This window comes from Notolepis coatsorum (genome assembly GCF_963971535.1).
Source record: "Notolepis coatsorum genome assembly, contig: SCAFFOLD_1674, whole genome shotgun sequence".
Lineage (NCBI taxonomy): Eukaryota > Metazoa > Chordata > Actinopteri > Aulopiformes > Paralepididae > Notolepis > Notolepis coatsorum.
The window spans coordinates 2082-26212 of NW_028169686.1; the positions used below are offsets into that span (position 1 = coordinate 2082).

Here is a 24131-nt window from a genome sequence, read left to right on the forward strand (position 1 = left end):
ATAAGTACAAAATACGTACCAATCCGTGAGCCGTGAACAGCGCGTGAAGAGGGTTAAAAAAACAGGAGAATACCGGAAAAACCGGTAGGGTTGACAGCTATGCCCGGGTATATCCTAAATGTAATTCTAACACTAAACAACATTACATTGGTGCCTGTGTGTGTGTGTGTTAATGTGTGTGTGTGTGTGTGTGTGTGTGTGTGTGTGTGTACCCACCAGATATGGTGATGAGAACATTGAGACCCTCCAGAACGTCCATCTGCTGGAACCTCCGTCGGCTGATCAGAGAGTAGACCTTCCCCTGACCACTACGATCCAACAGCCACAGGCCTGACTCTGTTCCTACCAAGAGATTCACTCCTAGAGAGAGAGAGAGAGAGAGAGAGACAGATGTAGAGAGATAGAGATAGAGAGATAGAGACACACAGAGACAGACAGAGAGACAAAGAGACAGACAGAGAGAGACACACAGAGAGTCAGACAGACAGACAGAGAGACAGACACACAGACAGACAGAGAGACAGACAGAGACAGACAGAGAGACAGACAGAGACAGACAGAGAGACAAAGAGACAGACAGAGAGACAGACACAGAGACAGACAGACAGACACACAGACAGAGAGATGGAGACAGAAAATGCACCACAGGCAATGTGGAGGAGAGAAACCTTAGAAGGGCCATTCAAGGGGGGATCTCCCTTCTTAGATGTCGGTGATAAGTGCATGCGATAGCTTTAACACTTTCATTTTATAATAATGTGAACTTCATTGGTTTATTTGGGGAATGGAATTGATCCAATTCACTGATTGTGAAGATTTTCAGTGTGTACTTATAGATCAATTACACAAAACAGTAATAACTTACATTTACATTTAGTCATTTTGCTGACGCTTTTATCCAAAGCGACTTACAAGTTCTGTACGACAAGTCATCAGGAAGGGCACAACTGCTAAGTAACAATGTTCAGTAAAGTACAATGTTCAATAACTACAGAAAAGCCATCAGAACTACAAACCCCAGAGTCCGTCTGTAGTTTCAGTGCAGGTGTGACTACATAAAAGCTATCGGAACTACAAACCCCAGAGGCTGTGTCTAGTTTCAGTGCAGGTGTGACTACAGAAAAGCTATCGGAACTACAAACCCCAGAGGCTGTGTCTAGTTTCAGTGCAGGTGTGACTACAGAAAAGCCATCAGAACTACAAACCCCAGAGTGCGTGTCTAGTGTCAGTGCAGGTGTGACTACAGAAAAGCCATCAGAAGAACTACAAACCCCAGAGGCAGTGTCTAGTGTCAGTGCAGGTGTGACTACAGAAATGCCATCAGAACTACAAACCCCAGAGGCCGTGTGTAGTTTGAAATGCCATCAGAACTACAAACCCCAGAGTCCGTGTCTAGTGTCAGTGCAGGTGTGACTACAGAAAAGCCATCAGAAGAACTACAAACCCCAGAGGCCGGCACAGAGGATCTCGGTGTTGAACTTCTTCTTGTACTTGCGGATCTCCGGCGTGTCGCTCTGCGGTCGGATGTTGGTGGGGTTCACGTTGACCACCGAACCTTTCCTGTGGGTCGGCCCTCTGATCGGATCGGCCTTCATGACCCCTGCTGGAGAGAGGGGGTGGGACAACACTTTCCTTACATATCTTATTGTAACATAATATGGGCTAGCACTCATTCATCTCATCTTCAAAAAATTATTTTACTTCAAAAAACCCTCTCAGATCGATTTGAACCATCTAAACATTCTGACTGTGTCTGAGGTTAATTCTTTACAGATGTGTATATATATTTGTGTACAAATGCATTTATGATCACAATCTACCAAATGGTTTTAATAGTTTTTTTTTTCTTTTAATTCAGATGTTCATTCATATGCTACACGTCAGTCCAGGGACCTGCATATACCGTATTGTGATACTTCACTTAGGCAGTTCTCAGTGAGGTATAGAGGGTCCAGTCTTTGCAATGCAGCTGATCCTATACTACTGAGGACATCTCCATCTCTGCTTATTTTTAAAGCAAACTACAAAGAAAAATGCTCATATCCAAAAGTAGTAGATAGATAAATAGGTCATACATGTAGGTATGCATTTGGTTATGTGGGTGGGTAGGTTTGTAGGCAGGTGGGTGGGTGGTTATATATTATTATGTACGCAGTATACAGTATAATTATGCATGTATGTACTGTGTGTATGTATGTATGTTTGTATTAACACGTATTAGGGATGTCCCGATCCGATCACGTGATTTTCCGAAGATCGGGATAAAAAAAAAATATATATCTGCAATTATTTTTTATTTATTTTTTTATTCAACAAACATGTTCACGTCTTAGGTCGCTTTCACACAGGGGCTGTTTGGTCCGGACTATCGGACCAGAAGTCGATAGTCCGGTTTTTCGGGGTTTGTGTGAATGCGCAGTCGAACTCGGTCCGCGGACCAAACACGCAAACTCGGTCCTCCAAAAAACATAGGTCTCGGTTCGCCGTCATCGGACCAAACGTAGTCAGTCACCTGATAAACTGCATCTTGGGTAGAAGGAACACCGCAGCTTATTATTATTATTATTAATAATACAGCAGTGCGCAGCACACTGCATCTATCTATCTATCTATCTATCTATCTATCTATCTATCTATCTATCTATCTATCTATCTATCTATCTATCTATCTATCTATCTATCTATCTATCTATCTATCTATCTATCTATCTATCTATCTATCTATCTATCTATATATCTATCTATCTATATATCTAACTGTGCATCTTGGGTAGAAGGAATAAGAAAAAAACACGGCTTATTATTAATACCATGGCGCCGCTTGGCGCGCATTACAAGCACACTGTGTAAACATGTCTCGTGGACAGACTTGGGTGATCCGCTGATCTGGAGTCAGACATGGCTCGCAGTCCACACACAGACACAGACACACACACGCGCGCAGCCACACACACATTTCCACTCTCTATCAAATTGCCACGCCTCTGCTACTATCACGCCTGCTCACGCCTGCTCACGGCTACGCAGTTTGTGTATTTCCGCATTTCACTTCCTGAAGGGGAGGGATTTCCACTCTCCATTGTGTCCAATAGACGAGCGCCCTTTTCGACCGCGTGACATTGTTCAGAAAGTTTTGGTGCGCTTGACAAATTGCTGTGTGAATGCAGACGAACCAAATGAAGAATGCAACAATGTTGCAACTTCACCACCAGAACCGCACCGAGTCCACCAAAACTATATGTGAAAGCAACCTTAAACTCATACTGAGGCCTTAGTTTTGGTTTTAAATTGCATATCATCATTCATTTATTTATTGTCACACAGAGCAGAAGAATTTTGCCAAAACAAACCAATTCTCCACTTGCACAACCTGAAAGTAGGCACTTCCGGTTGCGAATGGTACTTCCTGTCCCATCCAAATACATTGTTTTTAGCTACTTTTCTCCCGTTATTTAAACAACTTTGTCGTCACAGAGAGGCAATGAAACGTTTGTATTATTATAGTATAGAATGTATTTAATAAGCAAACGTTTGTCAGCAGGGTTTTTGGGCTGTATTTCATGTAAAAACGTTTACTGTTAGTTTACTTGCTCACGCTAATAAGGCTAATGGCTGGCTAACAGAAGCTAGCGCAAGAAACGACGCCGCAAAGTATTGTTTATAGTGCATTTCTTGCCACCTTATAGCATTTGTACATTTGTATGACAGTCCATAATGCTCCCGTGTGGTTTTTCCGGACGTTTTGGTAATGATTTTCACTATAAAATCATATTTCTAAATGACAGGAAGTTGATAAACTGGCCGGAATAGCTTTGAGCTAACGATCTTTGCAGATGCATTCCGTTCTAAACGTAACGTTAGTTGTTCAAAACATTACCTGTCTATATAATTTGTTCCTCAACGTTATATAGACAGGTAATGTTTTGTAAACTAGAAGCTAACGTTAGCCAGCAAGCTGCAGCCTGCTACAGTTAGAAGCTAACGTTAGCCAGCAAGCTGCAGCCTGCTACAGTTAGAAGCTAACGTTAGCCAGCAAGCTGCAGCCTGCTACAGTTAGAAGCTAACGTTAGCCAGCAAGCTGCAGCCTGCTACAGTTAGAAGCTAACGTTAGCCAGCAAGCTGCAGCCTGCTACAGTTAGAAGCTAATGTTGAGGAACAAATTATATAGACAGGTAATGTTTTGAACAACTAACGTTACGTTTAGAACGGAATGCATCGGCAAAGATCGTTAGCTCAAAGCTATTCCGGCCAGTTTTCATCAACTTCCTGTCATTTAGAAATATGATTTTATAGTGAAAATCATTACCAAAACGTCCGGAAAAACCTCACAGGTGCATTATAGACTGTCATACAAATGTACAAATGCTATAAGGTGGCAAGAAATGCACTATAAACAATACTTTGCGGCGTCGTTTCTTGCGCTAGCTTCTGTTAGCCAGCATTAGCCTTAATTAGCGTGAGCAAGTAAACTAACAGTAAACGTTTTTACATGTGAAGTGTCTTTTCTTCATTTATGTATCTCTGTTCTAAGTTCATTGATCGTATAGTGTTCTATTTCACCCTTTCCTCTGCATGGTTTTAGGTATTTTCAGATGTTCGGTTTCAAGTAAGAGGAGACTGACGATATGGTCAAAATCAACGGGCGGCGGTGTTTATTAATAAAACAGCTTTAGGAATTAAAACAGTACATCGTCTCTTTCATTTGGCTGTTGTCGTTTCTCGGTGCTGTTCGCTGTCTTAGGTTGTCCATGGCCAACACCGAGTCCTCTCTTGTGGTTCGCTGGTCTGGTTGTCAAGACAACCTGGTCTCCTCGTCGATCAGGCCGGGAGTGCTTGATTTCGTATCGGCGGAGTCCGCTATGAACCTCGGCTCGGTCATCTGGTCTCAATGGCTCTCTGAGTCATCGGCTCTTCAGTAGCCTGAGTGGCGAGTCGAGTCGCGAGTCTCCCTCTGTCGGTGGAGGTTTTCAGCGCTCCAGTTGCGATTCGATCTCTGTCATCGTCTGTCCCCATGTCTCTGGGTCTTCAGGTCCTTTCTGGTGTGTCAGCGCTTCTCCTGATGCGAAGCGATTTCGTCTGTCATCGGGTCTCAGTCCCTCTGTGTCACGGCTTGGCTCTGTAGGGATCCTTCTCCGTCTCCTCTGAGTGTCACCGGGTGTGTGTGTCGCTCCTCTCCAGGTTCCTTCTGGTGTGAGTCGTGTGTCTCATGAGTCGCCATTCGCCCTTTTTATCAGAGGAGAGAGAGAGAGGGGGCGAGGGGGAGACAGAGAGCGAGAGGGAGGGGGGAGATCCTGCCTGCCTGTTCACGTCCATACGCTTTTCTTATTTTGGTCCACATTCCAACAGAAACCTGTCTGTTGGTGTCCTGTGTCCACATGTTACACAATTTTCTTCTGCTGACACAACCAGTTGGTTCTGGTGACAACGGTTTTCACAGTCTATGGGGAGACAGACTGGCTTTTGATGCATATATAATAAAACATGAGCTATTTCCATCTACAAACTCTTTATCATTCTGTGATTGTATTTTAGAATACTAAGATAATTCTTTATTGTCTAGCCAGTGACTCACTTTTTCAGACAGTGTCCAGACAACAAACCATATCTCCCCGTCCTTTAATAGAACACTTTATTTTCCTGATGAACATTTAACCAATACTTATTCTTTATTGTGACTAAGTTATTCTAATAGTTTCTAAAAGTTTATGCCTACATGTAACCTTATTAGTTTTCTCTATATCCTGGATGCATTTTGAACATTTGGCCTTACTTGAGTGCTGCTGACTCGTCTATCTGAGAGGCTCTTTTTACCACTCCTTTTACTCTGTCCCCTAACCATTCTGCCATGTCGTAACTTGAAAGTCCTTACTTAGGGTAGGGGTCAGTTTTATTGTCTTTAAGGTCAGCCATCTGTTTTCTGGGGAGTCAACCGCCTCTACCCTAGGGTCTCAGAAATACCTTCACATGGTGTTCTAAATAACCTTTCTATCAAGCAGCATTTTGTCTTTCAAATCATTTTCCTTGTACATTTTCACTTGCATTTATTCATGGTTTCATTTAGAAATATACGACACATGAAATACAGCCCAAAAACCCTGCTTATTAAATACATTCTATACTATAATAATACAAATGTTTCATTGCCTCTCTGTGACGACAAAGTTGTTTAAATAACGGGAGAAAAGTAGCTAAAAACAATGTATTTGGATGGGACAGGAAGTACCATTCACAACCGGAAGTCAGCCGGAAGTGCCTACTTTCAGGTTGTGCAAGTGGAGAATAGTATCCAGCTGCAGAATGGCAGACCAGCCAAACTCTCAGACCCAAATACATTTTTTTTTTTTTTTTTTTTTTAATCCCAATTTCTCACATTACATTCACCCTGAATGTTGACGTTATCCAGGTGAAAAGTTAACTTCATTCAAGCGAGGCATTGCAATCCTTGACATAAATCATTTGATGTATAATTAAATCAAAGGAAATGCGTTTGGGTCTGAGAGTGTGGCTGGTCTGCCGTTCTGCAGCTGGATACTATTGGTTTGTTTTGGCAAAATTCTTCTGCTCTGTGTGACAATAAATAAATGAATGATGATATGCAATTTAAAACAAAAACTAAGGCCTCAGTATGAGTTTAAGACGTGAACATGGTCATGTTTGTTGAATAAAACAAATTAAAAAAAATTTAAATAAAATTGATCGGATCGGGAAAGATCAGTATCGGTAGATACTCAAAATCACATGATCGGGATCAGATCGGGAGCAAAAAAACGTGATCGGGACATCCCTAACACGTATCTTTGAATGTATTCTGGTATTTTATAACATGTATATTTTTGTATGTTTGATTTTACAAAACAGGGGAAGTTCTCGATAAGCCTCTAGGCTTCTAACTTCTCCTTCACAATATGGTTATAACTCATTATGTATTGTTTTTACTTTTGTTTAACTGTGTTAATACATAAATACACCCCTGGACAAAACAAACAGGAGGGTCAGGAATCGGGACGGATGGGTTCGTTCACCAATAGACCGCAGAAGTGATGTTCCACTAGTCCCCCCCCCCCCCCCCCCGATTCAAAATACCTTTAATTTAACGTTGTGCAAATGAGAATCAGGGCCTACTGTTCTTCCTACAGTAACTATCGACTGCTGCCAATAATGATACTCATGTATTTATTCTAGGGTGAAATGAGGACGTTTTATCCTCTTTTTCTTCTTCACATTTTTATTTCTACATTTCCCCAAGAAGGGGTCACCAGTCACCTGCAAGTGATTGATTGATTGATTGATTGAAAACTTTATTAACAGATTGCAGAATGGGTACAATAATACAGTACGGCTCAATACTAACAACTGCTAAGGGGATGCAGACCTGAGAGAGACGTTTGTCTTGTTTACATCAGGGTCCTCCATTTTCAATTAATCAAGTAAGAACAACTGACCGCTAGCTGCGGCAGCTTATTTTCAATTGGAAAATAGATTTAGCTGCAACCAGCGGCTCTACAGGTCAGGTGGTTGGTCAGTACAGGTCAGGTGGTTGGTCAGTGGTCAGGTGGTTGGTCAGTACAGGTCAGGTGGTTGGTCAGTGGTCAGGTGGTTGGTCAGTACAGGTCAGGTGGTTGGTCAGTGGTCAGGTGGTTGGTCAGTACAGGTCAGGTGGTTGGTCAGTACAGGTCAGGTGGTTGGTCAGTACAGGTCAGGTGGTTGGTCAGTACAGGTCAGGTGGTTGGTCAGTACAGGTCAGGTGGTTGGTCAGTACAGGTCAGGTGGTTGGTCAGTACAGGTCAGGTGGTTGGTCAGTACAGGTCAGGTGGTTGGTCAGTGGTCAGGTGGTTGGTCAGTGGTCAGGTGGTTGGTCAGTGGTCAGGTGGTTGGTCAGTGGTCAGGTGGTTGGTCAGTACAGGTCAGGTGGTTGGTCAGTGGTCAGGTGGTTGGTCAGTACAGGTCAGGTGGTTGGTCAGTACAGGTCAGGTGGTTGGTCAGTGGTCAGGTGGTTGGTCAGTACAGGTCAGGTGGTTGGTCAGTGGTCAGGTGGTTGGTCAGTACAGGTCAGGTGGTTGGTCAGTGGTCAGGTGGTTGGTCAGTCCACCATCATGTCTCCACTCTCTAGCGCCCACAGGTTTCACCCCTAGGAGACTGACTGTGTGTGGGTGTGTGAGAGACAGAGACAGAGACAGAGACAGAAGGAGAGAGAGAGAGACAGAAGGAGAGGGAGAGAGAGAGACAGAAGGAGAGGGAGAGAGAGAGAGAGAGAGACAGAAGGAGAGAGAGAGAGAGACAGAAGGAGAGGGAGAGAGAGAGAGAGACAGAAGGAGAGGGAGAGAGAGAGACAGAAGGAGAGAGAGAGAGAGAGAGAGAGAGAGAAGAGAGAGAGAGAGAGAGAGAGAGAGAGAGAGAGAGAGAGAGAGAGAGAGAGAGAGAGAGAGAGAGAGAGAGAGAGAGAGAGAGAGACAGAAGGAGAGGGAGAGAGACAGAAGGAGAGGGAGAGAGAGAGACAGAAGGAGAGAGAGAGACAGAAGGAGAGGGAGAGAGACAGAGACAGAAGGAGAGAGAGAGAGACAGAAGGAGAGGGAGAGAGAGAGACAGAAGGAGAGGGAGAGAGAGAGAAGGAGAGGGAGAGAGAGACAGAGACAGAAGGAGAGGGAGAGAGAGAGAGACAGAAGGAGAGAGAGAGAGAGAGACAGAAGGAGAGGGAGAGAGAGACAGAGACAGAAGGAGAGAGAGAGAGAGACAGAAGGAGGGAGAGAGAGAGAAGGAGAGGGAGAGAGAGACAGAGACAGAAGGAGAGGGAGAGAGAGACAGAAGGAGAGGGAGAGAGAGACAGAGACAGAAGGAGAGAGAGAGAGACAGAAGGATAGGGAGAGTGACAGAAGGAGATTGAGACAGAGAGACAGAAGGAGAGGGAGAGAGACAGAGACAGAAGGAGAGAGAGAGAGAGAGAAGGATAGAGAGAGAGAATGAGAGACAGAGACAGAAGGAGAGAGAGAGACAGAGAGAATGAGAGACAGAAGGAGGGAGAGAGAGACAGACAGAGATAGAGACAGAAAGAGAGAGAGAGACAGAAAGAGAGAGAGACAGAAAGAGAGAGAGAGACAGAAAGAGAGAGAGAGACAGAACGAGAGAGACAGAAAGAGAGAGAGAGACAGAAAGAGAGAGAGAGACAGAAAGAGAGAGAGACAGAAAGAGAGAGAGAGACAGAAAGAGAGAGAGACAGAAAGAGATAGAGAGACAGAAAGAGATAGAGAGACAGACAGACACAGCTAGAGAGAGAATGAGAGACAGAGATAGTGAGAGTAGTCAACAGTTCACCACAATCAATAGTGTGTTTGTAATCCATCTGTAGTCATATGTATATATATATATATATATATTGTATACGTACTAGGGCTGTGAGGAGGAGACATCTGGAGGAGTCGGGGGTCGATGAAGGAGGAGAAGGAGGAGAAGGAGGAGGAGGGGGTGCTTTTACCAGGAGGACTGCTTACAGCCTGACGGACCAATCAGATCACAGTAAACAACACATCAACAACTCATTTTGTAATCGCTTTTAGTCGGCTTTTATTTTAATAACGTCACTGTAAATGAGGGTGTCCCTCAAGTTTAAATAAAGGTTTAATGACTGAAGACGCACTTCTTCAACCATTATCTAAAAACCAAATCTAACCCTAACTAACCTTACTGTCATGCACTTGTCCTAATAAACTAACCTACAATGTAGCACTCAACACTTTGATGAACATTGTTACTCAGCTGATAGAGTTGTGCCCTTCCTGACGACTTGTCGTACAGAACTTGTAAGTCGCTTTGGATAAAAGTGTCAGCTAAATGACTAAATGTAAATGTAAATTAATGAATGATTGACTGTTATCACGTGTATACCGCCCCCTAGAGGCTCTGATTTATTCTGTAATGAGGTTACTGATCACTCTTTCCGCTAAGTGGCAGTAATGCAGCAAAGATCAGTGTTCCAACCACCACGGACTCTCTAATGAGGAAGAAGCAGTGCATTCTGGGTAGAAAACAGGTGGAGTTTTCTGAATTTGCCTTTTGTAGCAGTGGGAACACTATGGCTGTATTGTGTAGACAGGAAGTTCTCACTCTATGTACTGCATTTTTTTTTTTTTTTTTTGGTCTTTTTCCCCCTCCATTTTCCTCCGATTTTCTCCCATCCCAATGTTAGTCGTATGCCAATTCCCAGTCCCTTCCTGGTCGCTGCGCACTTACCCCCCACAGTCAGATCATCTGGGAGAGTGGAGGCTACCACGTGCTTCCTCCGACACACGTCCAGCCAATCACTGCTTCTTTTCACCTGGCAGCGCGGATTCTCATCGAGAGGGCGTAGCGTGTGGGAGGACCACACTATCCCCCTCAAGTCCTATCCGCGCTTAGCAGGCGCCCCGACCGAACTGTAGGAGTCGCTGTTTACAACGACCCGGACCCACCCCGCCAGCTTCTCCCACCCTCTAATACAGCCAATTGTATTAGTGCAGACGGCCAGCCAAGCTGGTGACAACCCCGGAGCTGTGAGCTGGATTCGAACAGGCGAATCCAGCTCACAGCTCCGGGGCTGGTGACGAACGCAATCTCCGCTCGGCCACCTAACCGCCTTATGTACTGCATTTCTATGTTTGGCTGTATTGTGTAGAATGGAGGTTCTCAATCTATGTACTGTATTTCTATGTTCTATGTTTGGCTGTATTGCGTAGACAGGGAGTTCTCACTCTATGTACTGTATTTCTATGTTTGGCTGTATTGTGTAGAATGGAGGTTCTCAATCTATGTACTGTATTTCTATGTTCTATGTTTGGCTGTATTGCGTAGACAGGGAGTTCTCACTCTATGTACTGTATTTCTATGTTTGGCTGTATTGTGTAGAATGGAGGTTCTCAATCTATGTACTGTATTTCTATGTTTGGCTGTATTGTGTAGACAGGAAGTTCTCACTCTATGTACTGTATTTCTATGTTTGGCTGTATTGCGTAGACAGGGAGTTCTCACTCTATGTACTGTATTTCTATGTGTTTCTGTATTGCGTAGACAGGGAGTTCTCACTCTATGTACTGTATGTCTATGTTTGGCTGTATTGTGTAGACAGGGAGTTCTCACTCTATTAACTGTATTTCTATGTTTGGCTGTATTGTGTAGACAGGAAGTTCTCACTCTATGTACTGTATTTCTATGTTTGGTTGTATTGTATAGACAGGAAGTTCTCACTCTATGTACTGTATTTCTATGTTTGGCTGTATTGCGTAGACAGGGAGTTCTCACTCTATGTACTGTATTTCTATGTTTGGATGTATTGTGTAGACAGGGAGTTCTCACTCTATGTACTGTATTTCTATGTTTGGATGTATTGTGTAGACAGGGAGTTCTCACTCTATGTATCTGTTCTATATATATCTATGTCTCTACGAGTTCAACCTGGACTCACTATATCAAGGTGAGACTGCCACCAGTAGTAATGTGGACACGTGTCCTCTAATGGAGAGAGTACTGCCAAACCATAACAACACCTCCCTCTAGTGGTAACTTCAGAACACTGCAATATATTTGGTAAAACATTAATGACTTGGGCCAAAATAATGAACCCGGTAAATGAGACCATATAATGCCACAGTTAAGGGTTCTATTAAACACAGTTATGGGTTATATTAAATTAAGAGTTATATTAAACACAGGTATGGGTTATAATACACATAGTTAAGGGTTCTATTAAACAAATTTAAGGGTTATATTAAATGAAGAGTTAAATTAAACACAGTTATGGGTTACAATACACATAGGTAAGGGTTATAATAAACATAGGTATGGGTTATATATTAAACACAGTTAAGGATTATATTAGTCATTTTTGTTTTAATTTAAAAGTCAAACAGTAACTCTTAAAAGTGGAATTCTAGTGGTACTCAACTCCAACCCACACACCACACAAAAACAGAACGCGTCCAACTGTCCAAGATCATTGGAATGGCACAGTGTAAATTCTGCTTTAGGGTGGAATTTCCCTTTATACTGGATGAATATGAACAACTTGCGTTGTGCCTCAGGAAGGGAACATTGTATTTGCCAAGCGTGGGAGAGAAGACAGAATACTTTGTGACCGAGCTGTAATCTGTATCTATGTAATCCGTGTTTAGATAATGTAATGTAATGTGTAATGTAATAATGGAACACTGCCACAGTCTTATAAACCCACGAGGGTTGGGCACTTTGTGTACATGTACACGGAAATAAAATAATCAATCAATCAACAAATCATACCAATTGGACTTCTTTTTATTATCTTTTTTCCTCCTTCTTTTTCCGATTTTTCTCCCATCCCAATGTTAGTCGTTATGCCAATTCCCAATCCCCCTTCCTGGTCGTTGCGCACTCTACCCCCTACCGTCGGTCCGGGAGGGCGGAGACTATCACATGCTTCCTCCGACACATGTGTAGCCAGCCCACCGCTTCTTTTCACCCGGCAGCGTGGACTCTCACTGGGAGAGTGTAACGTGTGGAAGGTCACACTACCTCCCTCCAGATCCTTCCCTCGCTGTGCAGGCGCCCCGACCGAACTGTAGGAGTCGCTGTTTTACAACGACCAGGATGCGTGAATACTTTCCCCAAGGTGGTTGTCCTTCCGTGTTCGGTTTGCGCGGCCTGATCGGCCACTGACGCTTCTCTCAGCGCCCCAATCGCGTTAGCCCTACTATCGCCTAACTCGCTACCGCCGCAGGGACGCGAGAAGTCCGCAGGGAGTGGGGGTGCTGAGATATCGATCGTTTTTGATATTTTTTTTTTTTTTATATAATTTTTTTTTATATAAAATATATATAATTATACTTGTAGTTTTATTGTCAGCGAGACATCGCCACCACGCAACACGTCAAAATGCTCGCTATCTGCAAACAGCTCCACTGTCTGTCACGTCATAACCAACACTTTCGTTCACTAGAGGATACTAATTACTATGATGAATTGAAAATGGGGGACCCTGATGTAAACAAGATGAAAGTCTTTCTCTGGTCTGCATCCCCTTAACAATTGTGTGTATTGAGCTGTACTGTACTGTACCCATTCTGCAATCTGTTAATAAACTTTTCAATCAAACTTTTCAATCAAAACCGCTGCCCAACTCCGCGCTCTGAGCGTTCTGATGCACACATCACAGCCCAGCTTACCCCACCTGGCTGTTGCGCCCTCCCTCTGCTTCGCCGGCATGCAAAAGGTCTTCGATCACCCTCCCGGGGGCTCGGATAGTTCTGCTGGCTTGTTCATATAATATTCCTTTACTGCGAATTCAGCGTCCCAAAAGTTAACTATCCCAGGCAGCCAGGGGCGCAGCCGCTGTGTCTATTTTTTTTTACCAACGGATTTCCAGTTTCGCGTTGACGCTTCCAGGCCGCGTCTATTCGAATCCCAACCGGTTCATTCGTCGGCTACACGCTGATAATAACACTGCATTATCGAGACAGCGCCCCTATGACGATCTGAATGAATTCCAAGAGTAGGGTAAATCTGCAGTGCCGTTCCGCTCTGTGACATGAGTAGCCTCGGTTACAAATTTGGAATAAAATCCAAAACAACCTTGCAGTTGCAGTTACACTCCCATCCAGCAGGGGGTGCTGCAGCCCCTGCCGCACCCCCCCTTCTCGCGTCCTTGTACCGCCGTGCACAATATACTAAAACTAACTATCGCCTAACTCGCTACCGCCGTGCACAATATACTAAAACTAACTATCGCCTAACTCACTACCGCCGTGCACAATATACAATTTATATTGATGTGATGCCGATTGATATGAATAGTGCGTTACGTTAATATAGAGAGATGAAAACAATACGAGGAAATGGGCTACGTTAATATAGAGAGATGAAAACAATACGAGGAAATGGGCTACGTTAATATAGAGAGATGAAAATAATACGAGGAAATGGGCTAGGTTAATATAGAGAGATGAAAACAATACGAGGAAATGGGCTACGTTAATATAGAGAGATGAAAACAATACGAGGAAATGGGCTGTGGAACTGAAGGACTTGGGCTGTGGAACTGAAAGCTAGGCGCAACACGATTGGACGCTGAGAGAAGCGTCAGTGGCCAATCAGGCCGCGCAAACCGAACGCGGAAGGACAACCACCTTGGGGAAAGTATTCACGCGACCAGGACCCACCCTCGCCGGCTTTCCCACCATCTAACACGGCCAATTGTGTCAGTATGGACGGTCGGCCCAAGCCGGAGGCACCGCAGCTGGATTCGATCCCACTGGCTCTGTGGTGGTAGACTCGACGCTTAGTCCGCTGCGCTACCCGGCCGCTCACCGATTGGAGTTTCTAAAAGCAGCTTATTCACACTAAGCATCCAGAGCACGTCCTCCTCCTCCTCTACGGGTTAGAATGAAATGAAACTCACGTGTTGCTCAGGGTGGCCTGGGGCCCGCACCGTGGGGGATTGTGGGTAACTGAGTTCCCGTGCCCTGTGCAGCTGTCCCAGTGCATTGTGGGTAGGGCTGGGGGAGGATAAGGAGGTCTTCTGGAGCAGGTCTGGGAGGAGGTAGGTCTGGTCTGCACCTGGTCTGGACTACACACACACGCACACACACACACACACACACACACACACACACACACACACACACACACACACACACACGCACACACACACACACATTTAGAGAGATGTTCTCCACACAAGGCCTCAGGCTTTAAGTGGAATATCGATGATTGGATGAGACATTAGATGAAGTTATCAATTATGTTATAAAGGAGCTATTCCAAACTCTACAAAATCATGAAGTTTATAGATATGGAGCCAGCGCCCTCTAGTGGCTCAACATGGAAACACAGCAGCTTGGAAGAGAGGAGAGGAGAGGAGGAGAGGAGGAGAGGAGGAGAGGGGAGAGGAAGGAAGAGGATGGAGAAATGAGGAGGTGTGTGTGTGTGTGTGTGTGTGTGTGTGTGTGTGTGTGTGTCACCTGGTTCAGGTTATGATGAGGTTGTAGAACTATTCCATCAGGAATCCCCCTGAAGAACCTTCCTCTCAGAGCAGACCTGAGAACAGAGACAGAGACACAGATTCAGAGACCAGGTGAGTCATGGCATAAACACAAGAGACCACAAACACAGACTGTTCCACCGTAACCTTCAAAAATAAACTTAAAGGAGCCATAATCCGGAAGGAAATCAATATATGTCATGCATGAGTGTAGCTGCAGCCATGTTATCCAAACTTACTTACTTTGTGTTTTTTTTTAAAGGTATGGTGAAATGGATTCACCTATGACCTTTTGTTTTATTTTCTATTGATTATGTATGTGATATATGCTTGATTTACACTGAATGTTTCATATTTGTATGTGTATATCTGTGAGGACCCCAGGAAGAATAGTCATCACGTTGATGATGACTAATGGGGATCCTAATAAACATAAACATAAACATTAACCCCTAACCCTCCACCAACAGCTACTGTTCCACCTTAACCCCTGGTGTAGTGGTTAACACTGTCGCCTCACAGCTAGAAGGTCCAGGGTTCGATTCCCGCTTGGGGACCAGGTTGCGTCTATGCTTTTACCAACGCGTTCGTGTTTCCGGGTTCCCGCTGTGCGCTCTGATTGGCCAGGTCATGTGACATGTGCGCCAAGTTCTGCACCTATTTCCCGGTCAAACAGCCTGCAAACTACCTAACGCCTAGTTTATCACTGGTTAAGCTTAGGCGACTCTTTCGCAGTTGGTTAAGGTTAGAGTTTGGAATCAGGGCTGGTGTTCTATCGCCCTGCTCTAAGACAAACTCTAACCTTAACCAACTTCGAAAGAGCGCCTAAGCTTAACCAGTGTAGAAACTTGCGGTCCCACGATTGGGCGTACATGTCACATGACCTGGCCAATCAGGGACGCTGAAACACGAACGCGTTGGTAAAAGCAATCAGGCGACCAGGTTGCCGCGTTGCCAGGTACCCAGGTGGGGGGTATCTCTCCCGGGCCTTTCTGTGTGGAGTTTGCATGTTCTCCCCCCCGTGCTCATACTGTTGCGTTCCCTGACGAAGACGGACAGGAGCACTTGGATTTGTCCCCGGGGCGCGGTCCCACGCTGCAGCCCCTATCTGCTATCGGCTGCCCTTGGGGGGGGGGGGGGGGGGGGTGGCAGGACAACTGGGTGGGTCTAGCGCAAAGACTCAATTTAATCGGCGACCCAAAATTATTTATTATCAGTACATATTTTTGTTCACGTTTTCCTTTCTGACTGACTATAAATGTCTACTTTATTTAGTTTTAGAACAGCCATTTTACAACTATTTGTGTAAGATTGAGACAGATCTGTTGTGATCCCATTTGTTTTGCTCTGCCTTCCAATAGGGCCTGTTTTTTTTATCTGATCCTATGTTTTGTTTATTTTATTTTATTCATTTGAAATGTTTTCTTGTTTTAAACCTTTTTTATTCTATTAAATCTATTATTATTATTATTATTATTATTATTATTATTATTATTATTATTATTATTATTATTATTATTATTATTATTATTATTATTATTATTATTATTATTATTTATTATATTATATATTAACGTGATCGTGATTTTGTTTTTAGATGATTTTGTTGGAAGAAAATGTAAAAAGTTGTTAGGGTTTATTGCAATAAAGGCCAGGACCTGAAGCATATTCCTTCTTCCTGTTCCTTTCCGGACAAGAGACTGTGATAGCGAGCCTTTAAAGTCTGTTCTAAACGTGAAGAGACAATGAAGATCTGACCTGTTCCTCTCCTCATCGTCACTGCTGCCAACCTCGTCACTGGACGAAGAGTACTCCGTCGCCTTGGCAACACGACTCAGACCTGACTTCACACCCTGAGAGAGAGACAGAGAGAGAGAGAGAGACAGAGAGAGAGAGAGAGAGAGAGAGAGAGAGAGAGAGAGAGAGAGAGAGACGGAGAGGGGGGGGGGGGAGAGATAAAGAGAGAGAAACAGACAGAGAAAGAGAGAGACACACAAACACAGAGAGGAGGAACATTATTTGAGTCTGTCCACTGTCACGCTTGTATCACAAATGTAAGTAATTTTAGTTTTAACCTGTTCAGACCACCAGGTGGGTGGAGTTTGGACAGTACAATGAGTGGCAGAAAGTTGAGACTATTTCACTAGGGGGAGCTGTCTAGTACCTGGTTGTAGGTCTGTGGAGGTCCACTAGGGGGAGCTGTCTAGTACCTGGTTGTAGGTCTGTGGAGGTCCACTAGGGGGAGCTGTCTAGTACCTGGTTGTAGGTATGTGGAGGTCCACTAGGGGGAGCTGTCTAGTACCTGGTTGTAGGTCTGTGGAGGTCCACTAGGGGGAGCTGTCTAGTACCTGGTTGTAGGTCTGTGGAGGTCCACTAGGGGGAGCTGTCTAGTACCTGGTTGTAGGTCTGTGGAGGTCCACTAGGGTGAGCTGTCTAGTACCTGGTTGTAGGTCTGTGGAGGTCCACTAGGGGGAGCTGTCTAGTACCTGGTTGTAGGTCTGTGGAGGTCCACTAGGGGGAGCTGTCTAGTACCTGGTTGTAGGTCTGTGGAGGTCCACTAGGGGGAGCTGTCTAGTACCTGGTTGTAGGTCTGTGGAGGTCCACTAGGGGAGCTGTCCTGAGTCTTCCCATGCTGCTGGAGTCGATGGTGCATTAAAGGACTCTCCAATTTTAAATAACCTGCAAAAAAAAAAAAAAAAACACGCACACACACACACACACACACACACACACACACACACACACACACACACACACACACACACACACACACACACACACACACAGTGATCAGACCCTCTCGGCACGATGCACCAGTTTATTTGGACTCATTTCATCGCTCATCTACAGGAAACACACACCTAGAAGCAGCTGGTTCAGACAGACAGACAGACAGACAGACAGACAGACAGACAGACACACAGACAGACACACAGACAGACAGACAGACAGACAGACAGACACACAGACAGACACACAGACAGACAGACATAGAGACAGACAGGTAAGCAGACAGACAGACAGACATAGAGACAGACAGACATACAGACAGACAGGTAAGCAGACAGACAGACAGACAGACAGACAGCCAGGTAAGCAGACAGCCAGACAGACAGGTAAGCAGACAGACAGACAGACAGGTAACACAGACAGACAGGCAGACAGGTAAGCAGACAGACAGACAGACATACAGACATACAGACATACAGACAGACATACAGACAGGCAGACATACAGGTAAGCAGACATACAGACATACAGGCAGACATACAGACAGACAGGTAACGCAGACAGACAGGTAAGCAGACAGACAGACAGACAGGTAAGCAGACAGACAGACAGACAGGTAAGCAGACAGACAGACATACAGGCAGACAGACAGGCATACAGACAGACAGGTAAGCAAACAGACAGACAGACAGGTAAGCAGACAGACAGACAGACATACATACAGACAGGCATACAGACAGACAGGTAAGCAGACAGACAGACATACAGACATACAGGCAGGCAGACAGGCATACAGACAGACAGGCAGACAGGTAAGCAAACATACAGACAGACAGACAGGTAACGCAGACAGACAGGCAGACAAACAGGTAAGCAGACAGACAGACATACAGGCAGACATACAGACAGACAGGTAACACAGACAGACAGGTAAGCAGACAGGCAGACAGACAGGCATACAGACAGGTAAGCAAACAGACAGACAGACAGACAGGCAGACAGACAGGCATACAGACAGACAGGTAAGCAGACAGACAGACATACAGACATACAGGCAGACAGGCATACAGGTAAGCAAACATACATACAGACAGGTAACGCAGACAGACAGGCAGACAGACAGGTAAGCAGACAGGCAGACAGGTAAGCAGACAGACATACATACAGGCAGACAGACAGGTAAGCAGACATACAGACATACAGACAGGTAAGCAGACAGACAGGTAAGCAGACAGACATACAGGCAGACAGACAGGTAAGCAGACAGACAGACAGCCAGGTAAGCAGACAGACAGACAGGCAGCCAGACAGGTAAGCAGACAGACAGGCAGACAGACAGGTAAGCAGACATACAGACAGGCAGACAGGTAAGCAGACAGACAGACAGCCAGGTAAGCAGACATACAGACAGACAGACAGACAGGCAGACAGGTAACGCAGACAGACAGGCAGACAGACAGGTAAGCAGACAGACAGACAGACATACATACAGACATACAGACAGACAGACGGACCTGATGATGACCCTCCATGGCACCTTCCTCCATGATCTGATGGAGACACTGGACCGCTGATAGAGAGAGAGACACTATTATAAAATGTCTATATTGTGGTGTGTGAGTGTATATATACAGTATATATGTGTGTGTGTGTATATATACAGTATATATGTGTGTGAGTGTATATATACTGTATATATGTGTGTGTGTATATATACAGTATATATGTGTGTGAGTGTATATATACAGTATATATGTGTGTGTGTATATATACAGTATATATGTGTGTGTGAGTGTATATATACAGTATATATGTGTGTGTGTGTGTGTGTATATATACAGTATATGTGTGTGTGTGTGTGAGTGTATATATACAGTATATATGTGTGTGTGTGTGTATATATATACAGTATATGTGTGTGTGTGTGTGTGTGTGTGTGAGTGTATATATACAGTATATATGTGTGTGTGTGTGTGTATATATACAGTATATATGTGTGTGAGTGTATATATACACTAAATATATATACACTAAAAAAAAAAAAAATCTAACCCTAACTAACCGTACTGTCATGCACTTGTCCTAATAAACTAACCTACACTGTAGCACTCAACACTTTGATGAACATTGTTGCTCAGCTGATAGAGTTGTGCCCTTCCTGATGGCTTGTCGTACAGAACTTGTAAGTCGCTTTGGATAAAAGCGTCAGCTAAATGACTAAATGTAAATGTAAATGTAAATATATACAGTATATATGTGTGTGAGTGTATATATGTGTGTGAGTGTATATATACAGTATATATGTGTGTGAGTGTATACCGTAATTCCTCTAATAGTAACCCCGGCTTGTATTTGTTTCAACTGTAGCGGATACCAGGCTTGTATTAGGAGGAGGCATGTATAAGAGAGAGGCCTATATTTCAATTTTCAAACAGATCATAATGAATAAATCAACATTTTGTGTCAGTTTGAACCCAGTAAAATGTACTGGGTTCATTTATTGAAACCAAGCAAGTACTGTATGAAATACGGTAGTAAACAGTGCAATTACAGGTGGTCAAAAAAAGTAAAATAAAGTAAAATAGTGCAATCACAATACTGGTATAATAATAATAATAACTTCGTTTTATACAATTCTGAGGTAGGCTTACTCTCTTGGTAAACATTAACACCATACCATTATATGGTATTTACTGCACAGCCAGGCCAGCATATAACAACAATAACTCTAATATACATGAAACCCGGCTTGTATTAGGAGGCCGGCTTATAATTGCTTAGCTCAACAGCGTACCCGCTCATTAATAGAGACCCGGTTTTTAATTGAATACCGGTTACTATTAGAGGAATTACGGTATATACAGTATATATGTGTGTGTGTGTGTATATATATACAGTATATGTGTGTGTGTGAGTGTATATATACAGTATATATGTGTGTGTGTGTGTGTATATATACAGTATATGTGTGTGTGTGTGTGTGTGTGTATATATACAGTATATATGTGTGTGTGTGTGTGTGTGTGTGTATATATACAGTATATATGTGTGTGAGTGTATATTAGGGCAGTCCCCGAGACCCGGACTAAGGATTTGGATAGTCGACTTTGATTGGCCCGAAATTGGCCGATAGTCGACAGTCGACTACCCTCCTGAATGCAAAAAAAATAAAATAAAATAAAATAATTTTTTTTATAAATCTTTATTTTTATCATTCCATTTGGGCTGTGGGGGGGTGCTTAATGTCTGAAGGAGTCGACTGAAGGCTCCTTGTCCTCTGCTAAAGCATGCAATTGGTCCACTGATGGATACATCTTGATATTTGCCTAGTCTAGTGTGTTCGTCAGACGGGTGAAATCCTCTTTCAGTGCCTTCAGTGTTTTCTTAGGCAGTTAGACTCGCTGGTATGCACGCCATTAGCGTTAGCCACGCTTCTAGGCCTCTTTGCTTTTGGAAAGAATGATATTTTTTTTTTATTATAATATATATATATCTTTTTTGCATTCGACTAAGAGGTTGGCAGTCGACTACTACGGCTCCTTTCGATCGATTAGTCGACTATTCGACTAATCGGGGTCAGCCCTAATATATATATATACATATAAATGGTGTGTTACCTAGAAGCGGTTCTCTTGTGTTCCATGACGAGATCTCGACAGTAGAACTTGGAGGTGGTCCTTTCTGGAATCTGCAACACAAGAACCTCAAGATTAAAATCAACTTTACTGTTATTATTACAGTGAGATGGATTATTACATTACTATAGACATTATTACAGTGAGACGGATTATTACATTACTATAGACATTATTACAGTGAGACGGATTATTACATTACTATAGACATTATTACAGTGAGACGGATTATTACATTACTATAGACATTATTACAGTGAGACGGATTATTACATTACTATAGATATTATTACAGTGAGACGGATTATTACATTACTATAGACATTATTACAGTGAGACGGATTATTACATTACTATAGACATTATTACAGTGAGACGGATTATTACATTACTATAGACATTATTACAGTGAGACGGATTATTACATTACTATAGACATTATTACAGTGAGACGGATTATTACATTACTATAGACATTATTACAGTGAGACGGATTATTACATTACTATAGACATTATTACAGTGAGACGGATTATTACATTACTATAGACATTATTACAGTGAGACGGATTATTACATACTTATACAAGTTTCTTGGGGTACACCTGAACAATAAACTGGACTGGTCGGACAACACAGAGGTCCTCTACAGGAAGGGACAGAGCAGGCTGTTCTTCCTGAGGAGACTCAGGTCCTTCAATGTGTGCAACAAACTGCTGCAGTCTTTTTACCAGTCTGTTGTGGCCAGCATCCTCTTCTATGCTGTGGCATGCTGGGGAGGCTACATCAACTCAAGGGACACCAACAAGCTCAACAAGCTGGTGAGGAAGGCTAGCTCCGTGGTGGGAGTCGAGCTACCTAGACTTGAGGTGATGGTAGAGAGGGGGATGATAAGGAAGCTGGATGCCATCATGGAGAACCCCTACCACCCCCTCTACGACGAGCTAGTCAAGATGAGAAGCTCGTTCAGCCACAGACTCATCCCCCCCAGACACTCAACTAACCGCCTCGGACAGTCCTTCATACCAGCGGCCATCAGGCTCCACAACAGTGGGCAGCGACTAGCAGCCTCCAGGCCCCACAACAGGGGGCAGCGACAGCGACTGCTACCAGACATTGACCTGGGACTTATAGGAACCCAAGGGGGACAAAGTAGACTACCCTGGTACTTTGATTAATGTATACTCAGTAGATAGTAAATTATTATAACACTACCTCTTGCATACTGCACCTCATGTGACACTGTGAATAATGTGAATATTCCTCAGCTAGTCAGATAGTAAATTATATTGACCATATTGATCAAATTGTTTACACTGCCTGTGTTGTCTTTTACTACCTGTATACTGTGTTGTTTTACTACCTGTACCCCTCCCCCCCTCCCCCCCATGCTGCTATGATGCCTGAATTTCCCCAAGGGGATCAATAAAGGAATATCTTATCTTATCTTATCTTACTATAGACGTCTCATTACAGTGAGACGGGTGTGATTCTAAGGAATCAATGACATCATCATGATCATCTGATCGATCACTAAAATGATCTATAATCAGACTGGCTCTGGACCACTTCAATGTCATCCATGTACACCGACTAGCCCTAACCCTAACACCCCGTCCTGACATAGAGCGACGCGAGCGAGAAAAAGTGATTAAAATGTATTCGTTTCAATCAGACTATCCTGACCTGCCGCGAGCGACAGCGAACTGAGCGGCGATGTCGCTCACCCCTCAAATATTCGCTCGCTGTGTCTCTAGTTGAGCGATTACGCGGCCAAGTCCCGCCCCTAAACACTTTTTATTGGTCGAGAATCGCAGGCTGCTTTGCCCCCCCCCCCCCGTGTGCTTCCAGGTAACACACACACACACACACAGACACACTCGGACACGCGCCGCCTCATATCAGGACAGTGTCGCGCGCGAGCTCGCTCCCTGTCAGGAACCGGTGTGACACACAAGGAAGAGGTAGGTAGAAAGAGAGAGAGAGAGAGAGAGAGAGAGAGAGAGAGAGAGAGAGAGAGAGAGAGAGAGAGAGAGAGAGAGAGAGAGAAAATTGACATGAATTCAGAGAGCGAGTGAGAGAAGTGAGAGAGAGAGAGAGAGAATTAATGGCTTTGACCTTAGGTGACACAGACTTATTTGAATAAGGACAAAACCAAAGAATATTGTCTCTGCTCTTAAAAAGATAAAATAACTTGGAAGTTAAAAAGCTTTGCAACGTGTCAGATCTGAGGTCAGTTCAGAGAGAGAGAGACAAACACAGAGAGAGAAGTGGAGAGAGGTGGAACATTATTTGAGTCTCTCCACTCACATGCTTGTGTCACAGGTATATATATGTAAATCATTTCTAACGTTTGTTTTAACCTGTTCAGACCACCAGGTGGCTGGAGTTTGGACAGTACAACGAGTGGCAGAAAGTTGAGACTATTATAATAATAATAATAATAATAATAATAATGATAATAATAATAATAATAATAATAATAATAATAATAATAATAATAAATTGGATTTAAAGAGAGAAGCGCCTTTTCTCAGACGCAAGGACACTGTACAAAGAGAGAGAAGCTATATAAAAGAAAGGGTAAAAAAAAATATGAATATATATGTATAGTAACAACAGAAATAAATTTAACAAATAAGATAAAAAAGGAAGCAAGGGAGAGAGACCGACAATGACAGAAAGAGAGAGAGATGAAGATAGAGAGAGAAATGGAGAGAGAGACAGAGAGAGATAGAGAGAGACTGACAATGTCGCTTCTCTGTACCTAAATTGTACCTCATCCCATT

The 24131-nt window shown here is 43.6% G+C and overlaps 1 protein-coding gene across 1 annotated transcript in view; it reads right to left on the minus strand.

The window, feature by feature from the left end:
* Positions 1–216: 216 nt before the first annotated feature.
* LOC311248680 (misshapen-like kinase 1) overlaps positions 217–24131 on the minus strand; it is a gene marked incomplete at both ends in the record, with an annotated part of 36486 nt that continues 12571 nt past the window's right edge. Inside the window, 9 exons of the mRNA XM_084339525.1 lie at positions 217–360; positions 1445–1603; positions 9383–9488; positions 14396–14563; positions 14958–15033; positions 16736–16830; positions 17556–17656; positions 19222–19277; positions 21325–21395. Coding sequence (XP_084195651.1) covers positions 217–360; positions 1445–1603; positions 9383–9488; positions 14396–14563; positions 14958–15033; positions 16736–16830; positions 17556–17656; positions 19222–19277; positions 21325–21395 — 976 coding nt within the window. The remainder of the gene's footprint in view (positions 361–1444; positions 1604–9382; positions 9489–14395; positions 14564–14957; positions 15034–16735; positions 16831–17555; positions 17657–19221; positions 19278–21324; positions 21396–24131) is intronic.